This window comes from Notothenia rossii (genome assembly GCF_949606895.1).
Source record: "Notothenia rossii genome assembly, chromosome: 1".
NCBI lineage: Eukaryota > Metazoa > Chordata > Actinopteri > Perciformes > Nototheniidae > Notothenia > Notothenia rossii.
In genome coordinates this window covers 95,551,297-95,576,296 of record NC_136912.1, presented here as the reverse complement: position 1 = coordinate 95,576,296, position 25,000 = coordinate 95,551,297, and the positions used below count along the sequence as shown (strand labels likewise).

The window sequence follows — 25,000 nt, the reverse complement described above, 5'->3', positions numbered from 1 at the left end:
AACACGGGAGCGGTGGAGATGAGGAGGTGTCGGCTACAACGTCTTTTGTAGTTCAGTCAAATGTGAAATATTTCCCCCTGAGATGAAGTAGAAGTAGCAGAACATGGAAATATCCTCAAGTACATTTCAAACAGTGCAGTATTTGAGTGAAAATAAATTTTTGAAATGTGGTTTATTTCAGATTTGGACCTGGGGAATGTGCTGCTCTTCCCCGTCGACGACAAACAGTCACGACTAGACGGCCAGGATCAGGTACTTAAAAAGTCCCTGTTGTTCTCTTTGTGGTGTTCGATAGGTGATTGTATGTTAATGGTCTGCAAAGGTTTTCAGGAAAAAGTCAGAATTTTTGTTTTTCAGGGACAAAATTCAGAATTTAAGAAAAAAGTCAGGATTTTTAGATTTTCTGAAAAAAATCTGAATGTTGAGTATTTTTGAAAAACTAAGAATTTTTGGATTTTGAGAAAAAATGCACTATTTTTTAAATATTCGAGAAGAAAGTCAGAATTTAAAAAAGTCAGAATGTTGCTCGAAAACATCAACAGAATATGTCCTTCCTTAAAAACGAAACTCAGCGCTGCCTGGACTGGATGCTGGTTCTGAGATCAGCTGTTCTTCTTCTCTCAGTTGTTTTGGTCGCTATGTGGTTTTATTTCTGATGAGTCCTCAGATAAGCTGAGTTTGTTCTACTTCCTGTTTGTCAGCTGGCTCTGATCGTGGCGCAGCAGAGAGACGGAAACAACAAACTGTCGGCCATCTTCCTCTCCGCTCTGGACGAAGGACTGAAGAAGATCTACGCTGTGGCAAAAAGACTCAAGGGTACCAACAAGCCCTCAATACTTCACTTATTTTTTTGTGTATTTTTTATACACTTTTCGGGGTAATTTTCGACATACAGCATTTCAAAAAATATTAAAAACAACAATATTTATTTATTATTTTTTAGGGATTTTAGAAAATAAATAAATAAAATAAAATAATTATTCAATTCATTTTGAAACAAAAAACAAGTAAAGCAATATTTTTAAATAATAAAAAAAAATGATTAAAATGTTTAGAAATCAATTGTATTCTTAAAAAATCCTCAGATTAATAACACGTGTATAAAAAGTCAGAAAGTATTGCGACAATGTTCATCTCAGAGTCTCACATAATTACCCTAATTACTCTTATTATGTGAAGACAAAGAGGAGGAGGAGGAGGCGTCTTATTTTAGACTCGCCTGACCAGATCTGTCATCACTCTGCGTGCACGGAGGATTCTCACACAAACAATTATCTAAAATATGAGAAGAGTCAGATGTTCCTCTGGTTGTTCTACATGAGTCTGTTCACACTGTTTCCTGTTGGTGATGCAAACGTTTCTGAAGTGCAGTGACAAGCATCGCTCAAGTGGAGCGTAAACACATCAGTTCCTGCAGTTCAAGTACGAACTATGAGAAAGAAAGATGGACCTTTTATGGAGGGGGACATTCAGTCTTCCACTTTTTATACACGGCCATGCGTTTTTGTACAGAACATTTGGTAATTTTCATGTTCAGAAACAAACGAAATGGAAAAACAAAACGCAAAAAGAGAAATATATACATTTAACCGTGTTTCCCCCGAGAGAAGGTTTTTGATACAACTTGTGATTAGTTCATACTACAACTAGTCTCAACTACACACACTCACAAAACGTAACTAGAAGTTTGGCCAATCAAATGTAGTTGGAGCCGTTATTTGTCAGGACTGAATGGTTACGGTCTGTCCCTTTCTCTGCAATCATTGTCAGCTAATCGATAGAAACTTGATCTTTCATTCCTCCTGCAGAAAAGTCTCTAAAGTCTGTTTCTCTCTAATCTGGAGTTACTTTTCTATCTTTGGACATTTAAACACATCACCTTGACTCTGAGACGACTCTGAGACACTGGTTTCGGACATTTCTTACAGATTTTCAGACATTTTATACATGTTTTTATGACAGTTTTGGGGTAAATGTTCAAAATGTTTGCTGTAATAACATGGCTCATCAATGAATGAATCTCCAATTCAGTGGGGAAACTTCTGAAGCGATGGGAGTCAGGGCTCAGAGAGACACGAGGAGAGCTGGAGCTCTGATGGAGTCAGGACTCAGAGAGACACGAGGAGAGCTGGAGCTCTGATGGAGTCAGGACTCAGAGAGACACGAGGAGAGCTGGAGCTCTGATGGAGTCAGGACTCAGAGAGACACGAGGAGAGCTGGAGCTCTGATGGAGTCAGGACTCAGAGAGACACGAGGAGAGCTGGAGCTTTGATGGAGTCAGGACTCAGAGACACGAGGAGAGCTGGAGCTCTGATGGAGTCAGGACTCAGAGACACGAGGAGAGCTGGAGCTTTGATGGAGTCAGGACTCAGAGAGACACAAGGAGAGCTGGAGCTCTGATGGAGTCAGGACTCAGAGAGACACGAGGAGAGCTGGAGCTCTGATGGAGTCAGGACTCAGAGAGACACGAGGAGAGCTGGAGCTCTGATGGAGTCAGGACTCAGAGAGACACGAGGAGAGCTGGAGCTCTGATGGAGTCAGGACTCAGAGAGACACGAGGAGAGCTGGAGCTCTGATGGAGTCAGGACTCAGAGAGACACGAGGAGAGCTGGAGCTCTGATGGAGTCAGGACTCAGAGAGACACGAGGAGAGCTGGAGCTCTGATGGAGTCAGGACTCAGAGAGACACAAGGAGAGCTGGAGCTCTGATGGAGTCAGGACTCAGAGAGACACGAGGAGAGCTGGAGCTCTGATGGAGTCAGGACTCAGAGAGACACGAGGAGAGCTGGAGCTCTGATGGAGTCAGGACTCAGAGAGACACAAGGAGAGCTGGAGCTCTGATGGAGTCAGGACTCAGAGAGACACGAGGAGAGCTGGAGCTCTGATGGAGTCAGGACTCAGAGAGACACGAGGAGAGCTGGAGCTCTGATGGAGTCAGGACTCAGAGAGACGAGGAGAGCTGGAGCTCTGATGGAGTCAGGACTCAGAGAGACACGAGGAGAGCTGGAGCTCTGATGGAGTCAGGACTCAGAGACACGAGGAGAGCTGGAGCTCTGATGGAGTCAGGACTCAGAGAGACACGAGGAGAGCTGGAGCTCTGATGGGGTCAGGGCTCAGAGAGAGACACGAGGAGAGCTGGAGCTCTGATGGAGTCAGGACTCAGAGAGACGAGGAGAGCTGGAGCTCTGATGGAGTCAGGACTCAGAGAGACACGAGGAGAGCTGGAGCTCTGATGGAGTCAGGACTCAGAGACACGAGGAGAGCTGGAGCTCTGATGGAGTCAGGACTCAGAGAGACACGAGGAGAGCTGGAGCTCTGATGGGGTCAGGGCTCAGAGAGAGACACGAGGAGAGCTGGAGCTCTGATGGAGTCAGGACTCAGAGAGACACGAGGAGAGCTGGAGCTCTGATGGGGTCAGGGCTCAGAGAGAGACACGAGGAGAGCTGGAGCTCTGATGGAGTCAGGACTCAGAGACACGAGGAGAGCTGGAGCTCTGATGGAGTCAGGGCTCAGAGAGACGAGGAGAGCTGGAGCTCTGATGGAGTCAGGGCTCAGAGAGACACGAGGAGAGCTGGAGCTCTGATGGAGTCAGGACTCAGAGAGACACGAGGAGAGCTGGAGCTCTGATGGAGTCAGGGCTCAGAGAGACACGAGGAGAGCTGGAGCTCTGATGGCAAACACTGACGGTTTATCCGGAGCTTCGGCCGGAGAATTCACAAGACATGTCACGGGCCACGGTCTGACCACACGGTTGAGATGCCACAATCAATTCTGAAGAGCCCTCCTGTAGATCCAGGTTTTAACTAGAGAGTGTAATAATCAACATTCTTCAATAGAGAGACTAAACAGCTGAGGACACTGAATCACATTTGTTGTCTCTTATGGCTCGGGGTCATCTACACCCCGAGGAGGATGTGTTCCAGGTGTCCCACAACAACAACTATCTCTGACCGAGAGCTGCCCGGTCACAAACTGGAAACAACAACATCTTGCTAGGGCAGCCCCTCCTTAAAGGGGACCTATCATGCTAAATGCACTTTTGTACGTCTTCTCTACATGAACATGTGTCCCCGGTGTTCCAGGGAACTCACCAAGTGTCAGAAAACACAACCCTCTCTATTTTCCTCCATACCCAAATCTCTTAAAAAGGGGCTGCAACGGATCTGATACAGACTGATCCAGATTTGAACACTTCTATGACGTCACAGAAGTGAGGCTACGGCTATTGGACCAATTCCACCAATCAGGAGGAGACAGCCACGGACATTGCGGTTGGAAAGCGCTGGAGACGCTGTAGTGCATATGCCAGGCCTGTAGGTGGTGCTGTTCTCACAGAATCAGCCCATGATGCAAAGACAGAGTTAAATTGAGAGAAATGAGGAACGGCTAAAATGCATGATCTGTTTGGTATTTTGAAAAATCTAAAGTATAAATATGCCTTCTATAGGTATGGTCCTACACTATATTATTCAAATATAGCATGATAGGTCCACTTTAAGGGAGATAGCGGCTGCTCAAGGTGGAGTATCTCCGTCAGAGGGCGAAAGGTCAACATGTATACAGAATTATTCCCTGACACCAACTCTTCTTTTATTGGATTCAGCAGTAATGTCCCCCTTGCAGAAAAGTCTTTGAATCTCCAGATCTGCAGCTTTTCTCTCTTTTACATCATACGAACCGACCGACAGAATCCAGACGCAGCTGCTGCCGGCGTGTTGCTAACTCTGACTTTATTATATGTTGTGTTTCCCACAGCGAGCGTGCATCTTCCTCGCATCGGTCACGCCACCAGAGGCTTCAACTGGTACGGCACGGAGCGTCTGATCCGGAAACATCTGTCCTCTCGCGGCGTCCACACCTTCATGTATCCTTTCATCAGAGGTGGGAAGTAGTGGAGTACAAATACTTCCTTACTGTACTTCAGTACATGTTTCTGGTATCAGTACTTTACTCCACGACTTTTTACTTTCTACTTCTTACATGTTGAACCCAAATACCTGTACTTTCTACTTCTTACATGTTGAACACAAATACCTGTACTTTCTACTTCTTACATGTTTAACACAAATACCTGTACTTTCTACTTCTTACATGTTGAACACAAATACCTGTACTTTCTACTTCTTACATGTTGAACACAAATACCTGTACTTTCTACTTCTTACATGTTGAACCCAAATACCTGTACTTTCTACTTCTTACATGTTGAACACAAATACCTATACTTTCTACTTCTTACATGTTGAACACAAATACCTGTACTTTCTACTTCTTACATGTTGAACACAAATACCTGTACTTTCTACTTCTTACATGTTTAACACAAATACCTGTACTTTCTACTTCTTACATGTTGAACACAAATACCTGTACTTTCTACTTCTTACATGTTGAACCCAAATACCTGTACTTTCTACTTCTTACATGTTGAACACAAATACCTATACTTTCTACTTCTTACATGTTGAACACAAATACCTGTACTTTCTACTTCTTACATGTTGAACACAAATACCTGTACTTTCTACTTCTTACATGTTGAACCCAAATACCTGTACTTTCTACTTCTTACATGTTGAACTCAAATACCTGTACTTTCTACTTCTTACATGTTGAACACAAATACCTGTACTTTCTACTTCTCACATGTTGAACTCAAATACCTGTACTTTCTACTTCTTACATGTTGAACACAAATACCTGTACTTTCTACTTCTTACATGTTGAACTCAAATACCTGTACTTTCTACTTCTTACATGTTGAACACAAATACCTGTACTTTCTACTTCTTACATGTTGAACACAAATACCTGTACTTTCTACTTCTTACATGTTGAACACAAATACCTGTACTTTCTACTTCTTACATGTTGAACACAAATACCTGTACTTTCTACTTCTTACATGTTGAACACAAATACCTGTACTTTCTACTTCTTACATGTTGAACTCAAATACCTGTACTTTCTACTTCTTACATGTTGAACTCAAATACCTGTACTTTCTACTTCTTACATGTTGAACACAAATACCTGTACTTTCTACTTCTTACATGTTGAACTCAAATACCTGAACTTTCTACTTCTTACATGTTGAACTCAAATACCTGTACTTTCTACTTCTTACATGTTGAACTCAAATACCTGTACTTTCTACTTCTTACATGTTGAACTCAAATACCTGTACTTTCTACTTCTTACATGTTGAACTCAAATACCTGTACTTTCTACTTCTTACATGTTGAACTCAAATACCTGTACTTTCTACTTCTTACATGTTGAACTCAAATACCTGTACTTTCTACTTCTTACATGTTGAACACAAATACCTGTACTTTCTACTTCTTACATGTTGAACTCAAATACCTGAACTTTCTACTTCTTACATGTTGAACTCAAATACCTGTACTTTCTACTTCTTACATGTTGAACACAAATACCTGTACTTTCTACTTCTTACATGTTGAACACAAATACCTGTACTTTCTACTTCTCACATGTTGAACACAAATACCTGTACTTTCTACTTCTCACATGTTGAACTCAAATACCTGTACTTTCTACTTCTTACATGTTGAACACAAATACCTGTACTTTCTACTTCTTACATGTTGAACTCAAATACCTGAACTTTCTACTTCTTACATGTTGAACTCAAATACCTGTACTTTCTACTTCTTACATGTTGAACTCAAATACCTGTACTTTCTACTTCTCACATGTTGAACTCAAATACCTGTACTTTCTACTTCTTACATGTTGAACACAAATACCTGTACTTTCTACTTCTTACATGTTGAACACAAATACCTGTACTTTCTACTTCTCACATGTTGAACTCAAATACCTGTACTTTCTACTTCTCACATGTTGAACTCAAATACCTGTACTTTCTACTTCTCACATGTTGAACTCAAATACCTGTACTTTCTACTTCTTACATGTTGAACTCAAATACCTGTACTTTCTACTTCTTACATGTTGAACACAAATACCTGTACTTTCTACTTCTCTCATTTTCCAAACAGGCTGGTTCCTTTAGTCTGAATGTGTGTTTGGTGGCGTGATCATTATTATTTAGAGTCATTGCGTGCCTATTGATTTGAACACGATCCGTGTATCCATCATTTCCTGGTCTTCTCTAAAGAAGAGGGACCAATGGAAACGTTGTCATGTTGCCGTTGGTCACCATGGAAACATTCATTAGCTAACAATGACATTATTGTTCTATTAATATAAAGGGAGGTCAGGTACTCTTTAAAACAGCTGCTAGTTATGGGTACTTTTTACTGAAGTACATTTCAAAGCACATACTTCTTTACTTTGACTTGAGTAAAGAAGTTTAGTCAGTACTTCTACTTTCACCAGAGTATTTTAAAACACGAGTATCTGTACTTCTACTTGAGCAAAGGATGTGTGTACTTCTACTTGAGTAAAGGGTGTGTGTACTTCTACCTGAGTAAAGAATGTGTGTACTTCTGATTGAGTAAAGGGTGTGTGTACTTCTACCTGAGTAAAGGATGTGTGTACTTCTACTTGAGTAAAGGATGTGTGTACTTCTACTTGAGTAAAGGGTGTGTGTACTTCTACCTGAGTAAAGAATGTGTGTACTTCTGATTGAGTAAAGGGTGTGTGTACTTCTACCTGAGTAAAGGATGTGTGTACTTCTACTTGAGTTAAGGGTGTGTGTACTTCTACCTGAGTAAAGGATGTGTGTACTTTTACCTGAGTAAAGGATGTGTGAACTTGTTCCATCTCTCCTCTCAACACTTCTGAACTCTCTCCCAGGTGATCACGTTTCCCCCTTAACTCCACCTGCAGTTACTATCACAGCAGAGCCAAGAGCTCCGCCCCCTCTTCATCCTCCCCTGACTCCCCCCGGGTCACTGATGACGCAGAAACAAGCGCTCCCTCAACATCCTCCTCTGATCCACAGCAGCCTGACTCCACCCGGGTGACAGAGGACGCAGAATCAAGTGCTCCCTGCGGCCCCGCGGCGCTGCCAGACTTCATGAAGGGCGTCCGGGTGTTTTTCTACAACCTGCCGGCGTCAGAGAGGAAGAGGCTCGCCCGCCACCTCGTCACATATCCTTCATCACAGAGCTGCATTCAATATAAATATACAAAATATAGTACTGATGTTTTAAATGTGAGTTTGATATTTTTAGGATTTCTTTAGCAATTCTTTTGAAATTGTTATGGCTTTTTAATGAGGTACTCCTCCACAGTTTAGTTCGTACGTTTCTGTGACAGGTCTGGGACTGTAAGAACTAGATTTGTTTTATCCTACAAGTTTTTCATGGGGTGTTTCTCAATGTCAAGGACGCTTCCTTGGTAGCACATGTACCTCAGAGTCAGCTCCTTCAGAAGCGAGGCAAGAATCCTTCCTAGCCTCGGAAAACTAAGAATGGTCAGAACAGGCTAGCAGGTGTGCCGGTGTGCGTCATATGAGAGGCCCCGCCTTACATTTTCCGCCAAAGATTTGGAAATTGGTCCGCGCGCAAAGCATTGTGGGGATTTTAAGACAGCGGAGGATACACATGTGCAGCCTCGACATTTCCCGCAACGAAGGACGCCGGCCTCGGTAGAATTCCAAGGATCCTGGACATTGGAACAGGGTGTTTCTCAATGTCGAGTGAAGCTGCTCCAGAGCCACTATTTCAAGCATACTTCGTCATCGAGTGCCATCGAAGGACTGTTCCAATGTCCAGCATACTTGGAATTCTACCGAGCCCGGCGTACTTCGTTTGGAGAAATGTCGAGGCTGCACATGTGTAGACTCCGCGGTCTTAAAATCCCCACAATGCTTTGCGCACGGACCAATTTCCAAATCTTTGGCGGAAATCGCGCTCCATTAAGGCGGGGCCTCTCATATGACGCACACCTGTTAGCCTGTTAGCGTGTTAGCGTGTTCCACCATTCTTCGTTTTCGGAGGCTAGGAAGGACTCTTGCCTCGCTTCTGAAGCAAGTGACTCTGAAGACATGTGCAACCAAGCAAGCCTCCTCAACATTGAGAAACACCCACGTGCAGCCTCGACATTTCCCACAACGAAGTACGCCGGCCTCGGTAGAATTCCAAGTATGCTGGACATTGGAACGGTCCTTCGGCGGCACTCGATGACGTAGCATCCTTGAAATAGTGGCTCTGGAGCATCCTTCCTCGACATTGAGAAACACCCATGGTTTTTTTCCTACAAAATTCTGGAATAAAAGGAGACATTTTATATATTCTTATGAAATTCTTTATGAGGTACTTGTCCGCAGTGAGAGTCGGTGAGATCCAGCAAAAAGTCTAGTTTTAAGGTCGTTTTGTGATGTCTTTTTCCTCCGTGATTATTTAATTATATTTTTAATGAATGTTCAACATTTTAAGTTTACTTCTCGCCATTCATTTTATTACCTACAGTAGATCTTTCTGACGTTTTTATGAAATTCTTTGTGATATTCTTTCAAAACATTTAACACTGTTAGGGTCACAGTGTGCAGTCTGTGAGCTACTCATCACGCTGCAGTAACTCACAGACCGGGTGTATGCTCACAGTGTGTTGTGAAGTGTCAGCGCTCCTTAGCTAAGATCACGTATGACGGAGACGAGGAGGAGGTCATGAGTCCGGAGGTCACGCACATCGTGGCCGAGGTGGAGAGCAGCGTCCAATCACAGGTCAGTATCTGAGGATTCATCATAATCATTTAAACTTCTCTGAGTGTTCACACACAACACAAGAAGTGAATTCATGTGAGATTACATGCAGAGTCAGGGGTTAGTGTAGCCGTCAGTGGGAGCATAATCAACATATTAATGCAAATAAATATCATTTTTAAGTTGCAGAATATATAGAAATCTTCTTGTAAACAGAGACTCGATCCGAACTCCATTCAGCAAAGAACCTTTTAAGCTTCTGTGCTTGTTGTCCTGCAGAAAGACCTGACTGTAATTCAGACTCTTCACTGTTCACCAAGAGGATGGAGTTGATTCAGCTTTATTTTGATCGGTGTCCTGCGATTAAATCACAGGAAGTGTTTTCTTCATCTTAATCTCGCTCTAGTGAACCAGAAAGCTGAGGGGAAGCTTTCTCACACAGTTAGAACTTCAAATACCTTCATGCTAAAGCAGAGGATAATCAAAGAGCATGCCGTAAAAGCACAATAACAGTGTTTGTTGTTGTTGTTGATGTTGTTGTCTTTTGAGCAGGAGCTGCAGGAGCTGCAGAGCCGCTACCCTCAGGCCGTCGTGGTGCAGAAACTCTGGATGGAGTCGTGCTTCTGCAAACAGAGCAGAGTCAACGCGGCCATGTTCCCACATCCCCTCTAATCTTTATTAACTCGGTGCAAAGCTTTAATAAACTCTGCCGGCTGCTTCAGGAAAACATCGCAGCTCAGATCACGCAGGAAATATATTGTAATCATTCATCGAAAAGTGACAAAAATAAAACAAACACTTCTTTATTCTGCTGTGTTGACTCGGTTACTGTTGACTCTGTAGGAACACTAATTAACCAGGGTGACACGCGCACACACACAGAGACACACACAGAGACACAGAGAGTATACTGTATACCCCCAAGTTATGTCATACTGTTGTGCAACTAATAACAATAACGTTTTTAAAATACCTGTTCCACAAGAAATGAACACGAATTAACCAGAGACACACACACGCACACACACACACACACACACACAGACAAGTTATGTCATCCTGTTATGCAACCAATAACGTTAAAATACCTGTTCCACAAGAAATGCAGCAACACGTGCTTTACAACAAGGTGAAATAGAAATTAAATGAATATATAAAAGGGTTAAAATGGTAAATAAAACACTGCTATATTTAAGGTGAGATGCAATGCACAACACATACTGTAGGAAACCATAGTTAATGATGATGATAATAATAATAATAATAATACATGCATGAAATACAGTGCAAAACATACAGTAATGTCTACATTAGTGCAAGAGATTTAAACTTTATTTTTGAATTAAAGGAACTGCACTCTCGGTATAAAATGATCGTTCCCTCACTTGAGAATAAACATCCCCCCCCCCCCCCCCCCCCCCCCCCACAGGTGGAGCCTCTCAGCGAGGGGGGCGGGGCTTCAGCCTCAAATCGAAGAACCGAGCGCTCCCTCCGTCAAAATCCGCCCTCCGTTTCACGGAGAGGACTTTAAACACATCTTCATACTTTCATATAAACTCTCAGGGTTTGTTGATGTGAGCTCTTCTGGTGTTAAGGTGTTTTCCTGACGGGGCTCGCGCGCTTCAGGAGGAGTTTACCTGCAGAGGTGAGTCAGGGATTCATTTTCGTTTCATGTAATCGTTTATTTGAATAGGGACAATGCACATTAATGAACACTTTAGACAAATAATGCTTCAAGTGTAAACATGCCGGATTTGAGCTTTGAGCTCATTTCCATCCGTAGTCCCTCACATACAACATTTAAGAACATGACATTTGTAAATATAGCAACAAATAAATAAATGATATGCAAAAGAGCAAGAGCAGCATACAAGCGTTTATGTTTGTTCCTCAACCATTCTTTGAGTTGACCTTTAAAACTATTGAGGTTCTTCTCTTAAAGTTACACAACAGATTATTTAACTTTGACACGTTTCTCATGTAAAGTGTAAGAAAACACCGGCTGATTTAAGCGGGTACGTCTTTAGAGACGTGTGTGTGTGTGTGTGTGTGTGTGTGTGTGTGTGTGTGTGTGTGTGTGTGTGTGTGTGTGTGTGTGTGTGTGTGTGTGTGTGTGTGTGTGTGTGTGTGTGTGTGTGTGTGTGTGTGTGTGTGTGTGTGTGTGTGTGTGTGTGTGTGTGTGTGTGTGTGTGTGTGTGTGTGTGTGTGTGTGTGTGTGTGTGTGTGTGTGTGTGTGTGTGTGTGTGTGTGTGTTCTATTATAGAGTGCATGAAGTCAGCACAAAAGTGAAACGGATATATAACTGGGTCAGCTTCAGTGGAAAGTGCTGTGTGTGTGTGTCAGGTGTGTGTGTGTCAGGTGTGTGTAGTAGGCCCGGTACACACTCCTCAACTGAGTTTTGTTAGAGCTACAGTCGTGTTCAGTAGGTCTGTGTTGTAAGAATGATCCCATCATCTTGAGAAAATGACACAAAGAAAACGTGAACATCTTGAAAAACAAAAACATCATACATTTTATTTGTGTATAATCTAAAAGAATAGCATATAATGTATTATTCTTGATTCATCCATGTCATTGAAGAGACATTTAGTATCTTGAATAAATGACCCTGTTATCGCAGGAGCTATTCCTAATAACTCTTGTCCAATCAGAAGAGACTTGTTTTGATGTAACAATATATATTTATTGACAAGAATACACAGATGAATGTAATGGTGTTTGGCGATTAGACCCCGTTGTGCGGGAGTATCATTTAGGGGAGGGACAAAAGCCCATGAACGCCCGTTAACTGTCTCTTAAGGGCTTCCGTAGTTGTGGTGTTTTCATGTCTCCAATTATAAATGATAATAACGCTGTGATTCATCTCTTTTTAAAGGTGACGTGTCGAGACGTATTTTATACTTCTGGAAGTTTTGTGGTTTGATTTTCCATCTTGTTTCTGCATCACTTCTGTATTCCCACATATCATCATCATCTGAGCTTTAACCACCAAACACCCCGAGAAATCCCCGAGCCTTTGATCAGCAGAGCGCGTGGGCTAACGTCACAACGCTCAGTTAGGAAATACTGAATGCTCTTTGAGATATTGTTTGCAAAGTCAGTTTTAATTGGCTGTTAAAGGTCCCCTATTATCATCCTCTTCATCAATATATCCCAGGTCTTAGATATATCCAGAGCCTGTCTCTGATTGGCTGAAACACCAAAAAGATCATGGCAGCATTACCCATAATCCCCTCTGTTTCAGCCCTGTTTCCAAAGTGCTGATTCTCTGTCTGTTACTTTAGATGAAAATAAGGAGCCCCTCCCCACGCCCCTCTGAGAGACATTTGGTTACAAAGAACTCAATGGAGCTCTAGGAGGAGATTCAGGTGATAAGGAGAGGGGGGGGGGGGGGGGGGCTACCTTGGTTGCTGATTGGCTAATGGTTACACAAGACAAAACATCGTTATGACATCATCAATTGGCCAAAATCTGATCAGCTCATTTTCAGACAGGTTTTTATAGAAATGGATCAAAAAGAGAGAGAATCTTTGTTCCTGAAACTTTAGAGTCTCTTTCCACAGAGGGGACACATGTTGATGTAGAAGAGACATGAAGAAGAGAGGACACATGTTGATGTAGAAGAGACATGAAGAAGAGGGGACACATGTTGATGTAGAAGAGACATGGAGAAGAGGGGACACATGTTGATGTAGAAGAGACATGGAGAAGAGAGGACACATGTTGATGTAGAAGAGACATGAAGAAGAGGGGACACATGTTGATGTAGAAGAGACATGGAGAAGAGGGGACACATGTTGATGTAGAAGAGACATGAAGAAGAGGGGACACATGTTGATGTAGAAGAGACATGAAGAAGAAGGGACACATGTTGATGTAGAAGAGACATGAAGAAGAGGGGACACATGTTGATGTAGAAGAGACATGAGGAAGAGGGGACACATGTTGATGTAGAAGAGACATGAGGAAGAGGGGACACATGTTGATGTAGAAGAGACATGAAGAAGAGGGGACACATGTTGATGTAGAAGAGACATGGAGAAGAGAGGACACATGTTGATGTAGAAGAGACATGAAGAAGAGGGGACACATGTTGATGTAGAAGAGACATGGAGAAGAGGGGACACATGTTGATGTAGAAGAGACATGAAGAAGAGGGGACACATGTTGATGTAGAAGAGACATGAAGAAGAAGGGACACATGTTGATGTAGAAGAGACATGAAGAAGAGGGGACACATGTTGATGTAGAAGAGACATGAAGAAGAGGGGACACATGTTGATGTAGAAGAGACATGGAGAAGAGGGGACACATATTGATGTAGAAGAGACATGGAGAAGAGGGGACATATGTTGATGTAGAAGAGACATGGAGAAGAGGGGACACATGTTGATGTAGAAGAGACATGAAGAAGAGGGGACACATGTTGATGTAGAAGAGACATGAAGAAGAGGGGACACATGTTGATGTAGAAGAGACATGGAGAAGAGGGGACACATGTTGATGTAGAAGAGACATGAAGAAGAGGGGACACATGTTGATGTAGAAGAGACATGAAGAAGAGGGGACACATGTTGATGTAGAAGAGACATGGAGAAGAGGGGACACATGTTGATGTAGAAGAGACATGAAGAAGAGGGGACACATGTTGATGTAGAAGAGACATGAAGAAGAGGGGACACATGTTGATGTAGAAGAGACATGAAGAAGAGGGGACACATGTTGATGTAGAAGAGACATGAAGAAGAGGGAACACATGTTGATGTAGAAGAGACATGAAGAAGAGGGGACACATGTTGATGTAGAAGAGACATGGAGAAGAGGGGACACATGTTGATGTAGAAGAGACATGGAGAAGAGGGGACACATGTTGATGTAGAAGAGACATGAGGAAGAGGGGACACATGTTGATGTAGAAGAGACATGAGGAAGAGGGGACACATGTTGATGTAGAAGAGACATGAAGAAGAGGGGACACATTTTGATGTAGAAGAGACATGAGGAAGAGGGGACACATGTTGATGTAGAAGAGACATGAGGAAGAGGGGACACATGTTGATGTAGAAGAGACATGAAGAAGAGGGGACACATGTTGATGTAGAAGAGACATGGAGAAGAGGGGACACATGTTGATGTAGAAGAGACATGGAGAAGAGGGGACACATGTTGATGTAGAAGAGACATGGAGAAGAGGGGACACATGTTGATGTAGAAGAGACCGTAGCTTCTCAGTGCTGCTAGGTACCTTCTCCTCTGCTAAAGCCCCTCTTACCTGTGAGGTTCCCCAAGGCTCTATCCTGGGCCCCATCCTTTTTCTACTGTACATACTGCCCCTACAGTAGGTTCAATTCTCACAAAACACAACATCCCCTTCCACTGCTACGCCGACGATGTACAGATCTATCTGCCTCTCAATTCAAATGCCAACTCATTACAGCTATTGATGGACAGCTTAGCAGAGATCAAATCCTGGCTGAGCCAACATTTCCTCAACCTCAATGAGAGCAAGACTGAGGTTATCTTTTTTGGATCCCAACCTCCAGTCTCCCAGGTTGATATTCTGAGCTCCCTCAAAAATAATATCCTCCCCTCTGTCACGAACCTTGGAGTGACCTTCAATATCGCTTTTAAATTTGATAAGCAGGTCAGCAGCGTAGTCAAAACCTGCTTTTTTTTAAAACGACTATTGGCCTAAACCAAGTCATTTTTATCTTTTAAAGACCTGGAAAGGGTTATTAACGCCTTTGTTACCTCGAGGTTGGATTACTGCAATGCTCTGTATGTGGGTAAGGACCAGGCCTCAATCAGACGCCTGCAGCTAGAGCAGAACGCAGCTGCACGTCTTCTCACTGGCCACAAAGAGCGTGAACACATCACCCCATCTCTGGCCTCACTGCACTGGCTTCCAGTTCGCTTCAGAATTGATTTTAAAATCCTTTTATTTGTTTTCAAAGCCCTGAATGGGCTGGCTCCGGCCTATATAGCTGAACTCCTCCAGCGCTACACCCCAGAGCCTTAAGGTCTGCTGACCAGCTGCTGATGGTAGTGCCCAAGACCAGGCTCAAAACCAGAGGGCACCTTCGCAGCAGCTGGCCCCAGGCTCTGGAACACTCTGCCCCTCCACGTGAGGTCGGCCCAGACTCTAGGGGTTTTTAAATCTACTCTTAAAACACACTTCTTCTCTCTGGCCTTCTAGTCAGAGCGGAGCACGACTCCTGACTTTTCCCTGTGTTTTTTATATCTGTTGTAATTTATTATCTTTTATTGTGATTGTAGTATTTATTACATGTACAGCACTTTGGCCCGACCAAAGATCGCTTTTAAATGTGCTTTATAAATAAACTTTGATTTGATTCGACATGAAGAAGAGGGGACACATGTTGATGTTGGAGAGACATGAAGAAGAGGGGACACATGTTGATGTAGAGGAGACATGAGGAAGAGGGGACACATGTTGATGTAGAAGAGACATGAGGAAGAGGGGACACATGTTGATGTAGAAGAGACATGAAGAAGAGGGGACACATGTTGATGTAGAAGAGACATGAAGAAGAGGGGACACATGTTGATGTAGAAGAGACATGAAAAAGAGGGGACACATGTTGATGTAGAAGAGACATGAAGAAGAGGGGACACATGTTGATGTAGAAGAGACATGAAGAAGAGGGGACACATGTTGATGTAGAAGAGACATGAAGAAGAGGGGACACATATTGATGTAGAAGAGACATGAAGAAGAGGGGACACATGTTGATGTAGAAGAGACATGAAGAAGAGGGGACACATGTTGATGTAGAAGAGACATGGAGAAGAGGGGACACGTGTTGATGTAGAAGAGACATGGAGAAGAGGGGACACATGTTGATGTAGAAGAGACATGAAGAAGTGGGGACACATGTTGATGTAGAGGAGACATGAGGAAGAGGGGACACATGTTGATGTAGAGGAGACATGGAGAAGAGGGGACACATGTTGATGTAGAGGAGACATGAAGAAGAGGGGACACATGTTGATGTAGAAGAGACATGGAGAAGAGGGGACACATGTTGATGTAGAAGAGACATGGAGAAGAGGGGACACATGTTGATGTAGAAGAGACATGAAGAAGAGGGGACACATGTTGATGTAGAAGAGACATGAAGAAGAGGGGACACATGTTGATGTAGAAGAGACATGGAGAAGAGGGGACACATGTTGATGTAGAAGAGACATGAAGAAGAGGGGACACATGTTGATGTAGAAGAGACATGAAGAAGAGGGGACACATATTGATGTAGAAGACATGAAGAAGAGGGGACACATGTTGATGTAGAAGAGACATGGAGAAGAGGGGACACATGTTGATGTAGAAGAGACATGAAGAAGAGGGGACACATATTGATGTAGAAGAGACATGAAGAAGAGGGGACACATGTTGATGTAGAAGAGACATGAAGAAGAGGGGACACATGTTGATGTAGAAGAGACATGGAGAAGAGGGGACACGTGTTGATGTAGAAGAGACATGAAGAAGAGGGGACACATGTTGATGTAGAAGAGACATGGAGAAGAGGGGACACATGTTGATGTAGAAGAGACATGGAGAAGAGGGGACACATGTTGATGTAGAAGAGACATGGAGAAGAGGGGACACATGTTGATGTAGAAGAGACATGAAGAAGAGGGGACACATATTGATGTAGAAGAGACATGAAGAAGAGGGGACACATGTTGATGTAGAAGAGACATGAAGAAGAGGGGACACATGTTGATGTAGAAGAGACATGGAGAAGAGGGGACACGTGTTGATGTAGAAGAGACATGGAGAAGAGGGGACACATGTTGATGTAGAAGAGACATGAAGAAGAGGGGACACATGTTGATGTAGAAGAGACATGAAGAAGAGGGGACACATGTTGATGTAGAAGAGACATGAAGAAGAGGGGACACATGTTGATGTAGAAGAGACATGGAGAAGAGGGGACACGTGTTGATGTAGAAGAGACATGGAGAAGAGGGGACACATGTTGATGTAGAAGAGACATGAAGAAGAGGGGACACATGTTGATGTAGAAGAGACATGAAGAAGAGGGGACACATGTTGATGTAGAAGAGACATGGAGAAGAGGGGACACATGTTGATGTAGAAGAGACATGGAGAAGAGGGGACACGTGTTGATGTAGAAGAGACATGGAGAAGAGGGGACACATGTTGATGTAGAAGAGACATGAAGAAGAGGGGACACATGTTGATGTAGAAGAGACATGAAGAAGAGGGGACACATGTTGATGTAGAAGAGACATGAAGAAGAGGGGACACATGTTGATGTAGAAGAGACATGAAGAAGAGGGGACACATGTTGATGTAGAAGAGACATGAGGAAGTGGATTTTGCACGATGGGTGACCTTTAATGAAATGTCCTCCACAGAGTTCAGATGCAGCGTAAACAGGAAGCTGATGGATGTGAGGAGGAGGATCAATGATGCTGCCCGCTGCCACACAACCAGCAACACACAGGTGACACATGACACATGACACATGACACATGACACGATACATGACACATAACACATGACACGATACATGACACGATACACGAGACACTAACTGAGGGAACTGAGGAGGGAGTAAAGGCTAAAGGGAACAGATGTTTGTGTAGAGCCGAGAAATACAGCACAACGTTCTTTACAATGAGAAATAATCAGAAGTGGGAAGTAAGTTCCATTTGGTTTTACTACTGTGTACTTCTACTCTCTACAGTTCAGAGGTACATGGTGTACTTCTACTCCACTACACGTATTTATACCTTTAGTTACTTCACAGATGTGGATGAATGATGTGAAATATAATCAAGTGTTAAATCAGACTTTTGTTCCACCTGGAGTAAATCCACCAGCTACCCTGCAGTATACAAAGTCATTCAAACTAGCTGCACCTTTACCAGCTTTGAGAACACTTTCATGATCAATCATTATAAAACATATCATATCTATTATTCTGAAATGGACCAATCTGCACAACGACTACTTTTACTGTCTTTCACTATATTTTGATGAGAATACTTTTCTACTTTCACTTGAGGAACATTTTGAATTCAGGACTTTTACTGTAACAGAGTATTCCTACACTCTGGTACTTCTACTTTTACTCAAGTACAAGATCTGAGTACTTCTACTTTTACTCAAGTACAAGATCTGAGTACTTCTACTTTAACTCAAGTACAAGATCTGAGTACTTCTACTTTTACTCAAGTACAAGATCTGAGTACTTCTACTTTTACTACAAGATCTGAGTACTTCTACTTTTACTCAAGTACAAAATCTGAGTACTTCTACTTTTACTTTGCACCTGTAGGTCAGGATGCTCTCTATGGAGCACCTGAAGGTCAGGATGCTCTCTATGGAGCACCTGTAGGTCAGGATGCTCTCTATGGAGCACCTGAAGGTCAGGATGCTCTCTATGGAGCACCTGTAGGTCAGGATGCTCTCTATGGAGCACCTGTAGATCAGGATGCTCTCTATGGAGCACCTGAAGGTCAGGATGCTCTCTGTGGAGCACCTGTAGGTCAGGATGCTCTCTATGGAGCACCTGTAGGTCAGGATGCTCCCTATGGAGCACCTGTAGGTCAGGATGCTCTCTATGGAGCACCTGTAGGTCAGGATGCTCTCTATGGAGCACATGTAGGTCAGGATGCTCTCTATGGAGCACCTGAAGGAGGTCAGGATGCTCTCTATGGAGCACCTGTAGGTCAGGATGCTCTCTATGGAGCACCTGAAGGTCAGGATGCTCTCTATGGAGCACCTGAAGGTCAGGATGCTCTCTATGGAGCACCTGTAGGTCAGGATGCTCTCTATGGAGCACCTGAAGGAGGTCAGGATGCTCTCTATGGAGCACCTGAAGGAGGTCAGGATGCTCTCTATGGAGCACCTGAAGGAGGTCAGGATGCTCTCTATGGAGCACCTGAAGGAGGTCAGGATGCTCTCTATGGAGCACCTGGAGGTCAGGATGCTCTCTATGGAGCACCTGTAGGAGGTCAGGATGCTCTCTATGGAGCACCTGTAGGAGGTCAGGATGCTCTCTATGGAGCACCTGAAGGTCAGGATGCTCTCTGTGGAGCACCTGAAGTAGGTCAGGATGCTCTCTATGGAGCACCTGTAGGAGGTCAGGATGCTCTCTATGGAGCACCTGTAGGTCAGGATGCTCTCTATGGAGCACCTGAAGGTCAGGATGCTCTCTATGGAGCACCTGTAGGTCAGGATGCTCTCTATGGAGCACCTGTAGGTCAGGATGCTCTCTATGGAGCACCTGAAGGAGGTCAGGATGCTCTCTATGGAGCACCTGTAGGTCAGGATGCTCTCTATGGAGCACCTGTAGGTCAGGATGCTCTCTATGGAGCACCTGTAGGAGGTCAGGATGCTCTCTATGGAGCACCTGTAGGAGGTCAGGATGCTCTCTATGGAGCACCTGTAGGAGGTCAGGATCCTCTCTATGGAGCACCTGTAGGTCAGGATGCTCTCTATGGAGCACCTGTAGGTCAGGATGCTCTCTATGGAGCACCTGAAGGTCAGGATGCTCTCTATGGAGCACCTGCAGAAGGTCAGGATGCTCTCTGTGGAGCACCTGCAGAAAGTCAGGATGCTCTCTATGGAGCACCTGAAGGTCAGGATGCTCTCTATGGAGCACCTGTAGAAGGTCAGGATGCTCTCTATGGAGCACCTGAAGGTCAGGATGCTCTCTATGGAGCACCTGAAGGTCAGGATGCTCTCTATGGAGCACCTGTAGGTCAGGATGCTCTCTATGGAGCACCTGTAGGTCAGGATGCTCTCTATGGAGCACCTGAAGGTCAGGATGCTCTCTATGGAGCACCTGTAGAAGGTCAGGATGCTCTCTATGGAGCACCTGAAGGTCAGGATGCTCTCTATGGAGCACCTGTAGGAGGTCAGGATGCTCTCTATGGAGCACCTGTAGGAGGTCAGGATGCTCTCTATGGAGCACCTGTAGGAGGTCAGGATGCTCTCTATGGAGCACCTGTAGGTCAGGATGCTCTCTATGGAGCACCTGTAGGTCAGGATGCTCTCTATGGAGCACCTGTAGGAGGTCAGGATGCTCTCTATGGAGCACCTGTAGGTCAGGATGCTCTCTATGGAGCACCTGTAGGAGGTCAGGATGCTCTCTATGGAGCACCTGGAGGTCAGGATGCTCTCTATGGAGCACCTGAAGGTCAGGATGCTCTCTATGGAGCACCTGAAGGTCAGGATGCTCTCTATGGAGCACCTGTAGTTATTTAGGTGTTATTTCTGTTTCCTGTTAGTCACGTGAGGCAGCTGAGCAGATTTCACCTCAACACTCCTGAGGAGGACGATGAGACCATGAGCTCCGAGGACCCAAACCCTCACCCTGTCTCCTCCCATCGGGACCCAAACCCTCACCCCCATCTGGACCATGACCCTCACCCTGTCTCCTCCCATCGGGACCATGACCCTCACCCTGTGTTCTCCCATCGGGACCATGACCCTCACCCTGTGTTCTCCCATCGGGACCATGACCCTCACCCTGTCTCCCCCGGTTCCTCCCTCTCCAGCACCCAGAGGCAGGACCTGAAACACAGCCTCCCCCCTGCTGGTTTCTGCTGCTACCAGCCCCCCGGATACGGCCTCAGGTCAGACCCTCTTTAAAGGTCTCCTATCCTGCAAAATGCACTTTTTCATGTCTTTTATACGGTGGGTCTGAAGTGCAAGTCAAAACAACATTTCAGAAAACACAACGACATTTTAAGAATGACGGAAAGGCTACTCCTTTAGGGAGAACATGCTGTCGTGTTTTGTGAAATGTTGTTTTGACTTGCACTTCAGGGCCACCAGACCGTTAAACCTAAAGCACGCATACAAAAGTATTTAAAGATACAAAAATGATAATAAAAAAAGTTACACAAAATTAACATCAAGCTGTCTTTGGCTCTTTTCTGCTGTAACAAATTCTGATTCTTATCTTCAGCCAGCCCACGCCCTTCCCCAGCCAGACGCACCCCCCCGCCGCCTGGCTGCACCCCAGTTTCTCCAGCAGCTGGTCGGGGGGGTACCCCAGCAGCGGCTCCTCCCCAGCAGAGAGCTTCCTGTCTGGGTACAAGTTGGTGTCCAGCAGCCTGGAGCAGCCTCTGTCTCTGTGCTCCAACCCCCCCTCTGGGAACCTGTTCCACCACACGCTGTCTCCGTACTCCTGCGCTCCACCGGGGGCCGCCTGCTTCGCCCAGTTACCCCCCGACCCCTTCAGGGGCCCCAAACCCTGGCTCCCCCCGCAACACCCTGCATACAACCCCTACTGTGAGTCTGCTATAACAACTAGAGTGTAATTGTAGCTTGTTTCAATGTAAAAACAAAAAGACATGGAGGATTTTTAACCTCTACTGTATAAGGTTTCAGGTTTTACTGTATATCAGCATGTAGTGTCTCTACTTTAAAGAGTCCTCTCCTGCTGATGTTCAGGTGTATATCAGTATGTAGTGTCTCTACTTTAAAGAGTCCTCTCCTTCTGATGTTCAGGTGTCTATCAGTATGTAGTGTCTCTACTTTAAAGAGTCCTCTCCTGCTGATGTTCAGGTGTATATCAGCATGTAGTGTCTCTACTTTAAAGAGTCCTCTCCTGCTGATGTTCAGGTGTATATCAGCATGTAGTGTCTCTACTTTAAAGAGTCCTCTCCTGCTGATGTTCAGGTGTATATCAGCATGTAGTGTCTCTACTTTAAAGAGTTCTCTCCTGCTGATGTTCAGGTGTATATCAGCATGTAGTGTCTCTACTTTAAAGAGTCCTCTCCTGCTGATGTTCAGGTGTATATCAGTATGTAGTGTCTCTACTTTAAAGAGTCCTCTCCTGCTGATGTTCAGGTGTATATCAGTATGTAGTGTCTCTACTTTTAAGAGTCCTCTCCTGCTGATGTTCAGGTGTATATCAGTATGTAGTGTCTCTACTTTAAAGAGTCCTCTCCTGCTGATGTTCAGGTGTATATCAGTATGTAGTGTCTCTACTTTAAAGAGTCCTCTCCTGCTGATGTTCAGGTGTATATCAGTATGTAGTGTCTCTACTTTAAAGAGTCCTCTCCTGCTGATGTTCAGGTGTATATCAGTATGTAGTGTCTCTACTTTAAAGAGTCCTCTCCTGCTGATGTTCAGGTGTATATCAGTATGTAGTGTCTCTACTTTAAAGAGTCCTCTCCTGCTGATGTTCAGGTGTATATCAGTATGTAGTGTCTTTACTTTAAAGAGTCCTCTCCTGCTGATGTTCAGGTGTATATCAGTATGTAGTGTGTCTACTTTAAAGAGTCCTCTCCTGCTGATGTTCTGTCTTCTCTTCAGACCCTGACGCCAGCAGACCTCCTGGAGCCGGACTCTCTCACATGTGAGTTTTTATGATTACATCAAAGATATCTTTAATTTAGTTAAAGGAGACTAACAGGAGACTAACCGGCGCTCTGCAGATTTAACAACTCAATGTTTTGAACGCGCCTAATGTTATCAGATGTTGCTGCTAATTTCCTTTCATTTTATTTTACCAATTTATTTTTATACTTTTAAGATTAACTTTTCTTTTTAAATAAACAGGACCTAATATTGTGAATTTAAAAGCATAAAAAAAACTTTAAAATAAAAGCAATAAAATGGCTAAAAGAGTTCAAAAAGCCAAATAAATAATCACAGTTTTGTTCAGCTCCTTTGACTTCTGTGTCCGGGTTTCTTGATGTGTGATCTCGATGTGTGATCTGGATGTGTGATCTGGATGTGTGATCTGGATGTGTGATCTGGATGTGTGATCTGGATGTGTGATCTGGATGTGTGATCTGGATGTGTGATCTGGATGTGTGATCTGGATGTGTGATCTGGATGTGTGATCTGGATGTGTGATCTTGATGTGTGATCTGGATGTGTGATCTGGATGTGTGATCTGGATGTGTGATCTGGATGTGTGATCTCGATGTGTGATCTCGATGTGTGATCTGGATGTGTGATCTGGATGTGTGATCTGGATGTGTGATCTGGATGTGTGATCTGGATGTGTGATCTCGATGTGTGATCTCGATGTGTGATCTGGATGTGTGATCTCGATGTGTGATCTGGATGTGTGATCTCGATGTGTGATCTCGATGTGTGTATGTGATCATGTTTCTAGTTATTTCATTAGAATGATTAAATAACGTATTTCCTGCAGAGACTACATGGCCCCCGCTAAACAGAAGCAGCCTCACAGCACGCCGCTGTCTCTGGAGCAGAGTGAGTGCTCAACATCACATTAAACGGTTCATTACAGATTCATTACTAAATATTAATTACTGATTAATTACAGGTTGATTACAGATTATTTAAATGTTATTTACAGATTATTTACATGTTATTTACAGATTAATTACAGTTTGATTACATGTTATTTACAGATTATTTACATGTTATTTACAGATTAATTACAGTTTGATTACATGTTATTTACAGATTATTTACAGATTAATTACATGTTATTTACAGATTACTTACAGTTTGATTACATGTTATTTACAGATTATTTACAGATTATTTACATGTTATTTACAGATTATTTACATGTTATTTACAGATTAATTACAGTTTGATTACATGTTATTTACAGATTATTTACAGATTAATTACATGTTATTTACAGATTATTTACAGATTAATTACATGTTATTTACAGATTATTTACAGATTAATTACATGTTATTTACAGATTATTTACAGATTAATTACATGTTATTTACAGATTATTTACAGATTATTTACAGATTATTTACATGTTATTTACAGATTATTTACAGATTAATTACATGTTATTTACAGATTATTTACATGTTATTTACAGATTATTTACAGATTATTTACATGTTATTTACAGATTATTTACATGTTATTTACAGATTAATTACAGTTTGATTACATTTTATTTACATATTAATTACAGATTAATTACAGATTATTTACAGATTATTTACATATTAATTACAGATTAATTACAGATTATTTACAGATTATTTACATGTTATTTACAGATAAATTACAGATTAATTACATATTAATTACAGTTTGATTACATTTTATTTACAGATTAACAAAGCTCTTTTCATGATAACACCCTGCTCTCTGATACAGGGAGGGTCTTCGTCACGTATGAAGCGGACAACGATAAACACGTGAACGAGATCATAAACTTCGTGGCTCTGCTGAGACACAACGGCTTCGACACACACGTACGTATAAAGTTTATTTGAATGTTTTGAGTTTTCTCACAGGAGCTTCTGGATGTTTAAAATAACGTTTCTGTTTCTGTTTCAGATCGATATCTTTGAGCAGCAGTTCAGGAGCATCAGTAAGATCGACTT

At 43.2% G+C, this 25,000-nt stretch overlaps 2 protein-coding genes across 2 annotated transcripts in view; both read left to right on the top strand.

The window, feature by feature from the left end:
* The window catches only part of chd1l (chromodomain helicase DNA binding protein 1-like), a 31,879-nt gene extending 21,464 nt beyond the window's left edge, over nucleotides 1-10,415 (top strand). The window contains exons 20-25 of the mRNA XM_079664992.1: nucleotides 182-252; nucleotides 702-816; nucleotides 4,755-4,863; nucleotides 7,821-8,079; nucleotides 9,575-9,661; nucleotides 10,193-10,415. Coding sequence (XP_079521118.1) covers nucleotides 182-252; nucleotides 702-816; nucleotides 4,755-4,863; nucleotides 7,821-8,079; nucleotides 9,575-9,661; nucleotides 10,193-10,312 — 761 coding nt within the window. The 3' untranslated portion in view covers nucleotides 10,313-10,415. The remainder of the gene's footprint in view (nucleotides 1-181; nucleotides 253-701; nucleotides 817-4,754; nucleotides 4,864-7,820; nucleotides 8,080-9,574; nucleotides 9,662-10,192) is intronic.
* A 731-nt stretch (nucleotides 10,416-11,146) lies between these two features.
* On the top strand, nucleotides 11,147-24,998 carry LOC307020017 (uncharacterized protein; the record flags this gene model as incomplete). Its single annotated transcript, XM_079651105.1, has 8 exons — nucleotides 11,147-11,285; nucleotides 18,050-18,138; nucleotides 20,933-21,280; nucleotides 21,616-21,941; nucleotides 22,971-23,013; nucleotides 23,821-23,882; nucleotides 24,771-24,868; nucleotides 24,954-24,998. Coding segments are annotated over exons 2-8 (960 nt in total), but the record flags the coding sequence as incomplete, so codon positions are not given.
* Between the last annotated feature and the right edge of the window lie 2 nt (nucleotides 24,999-25,000).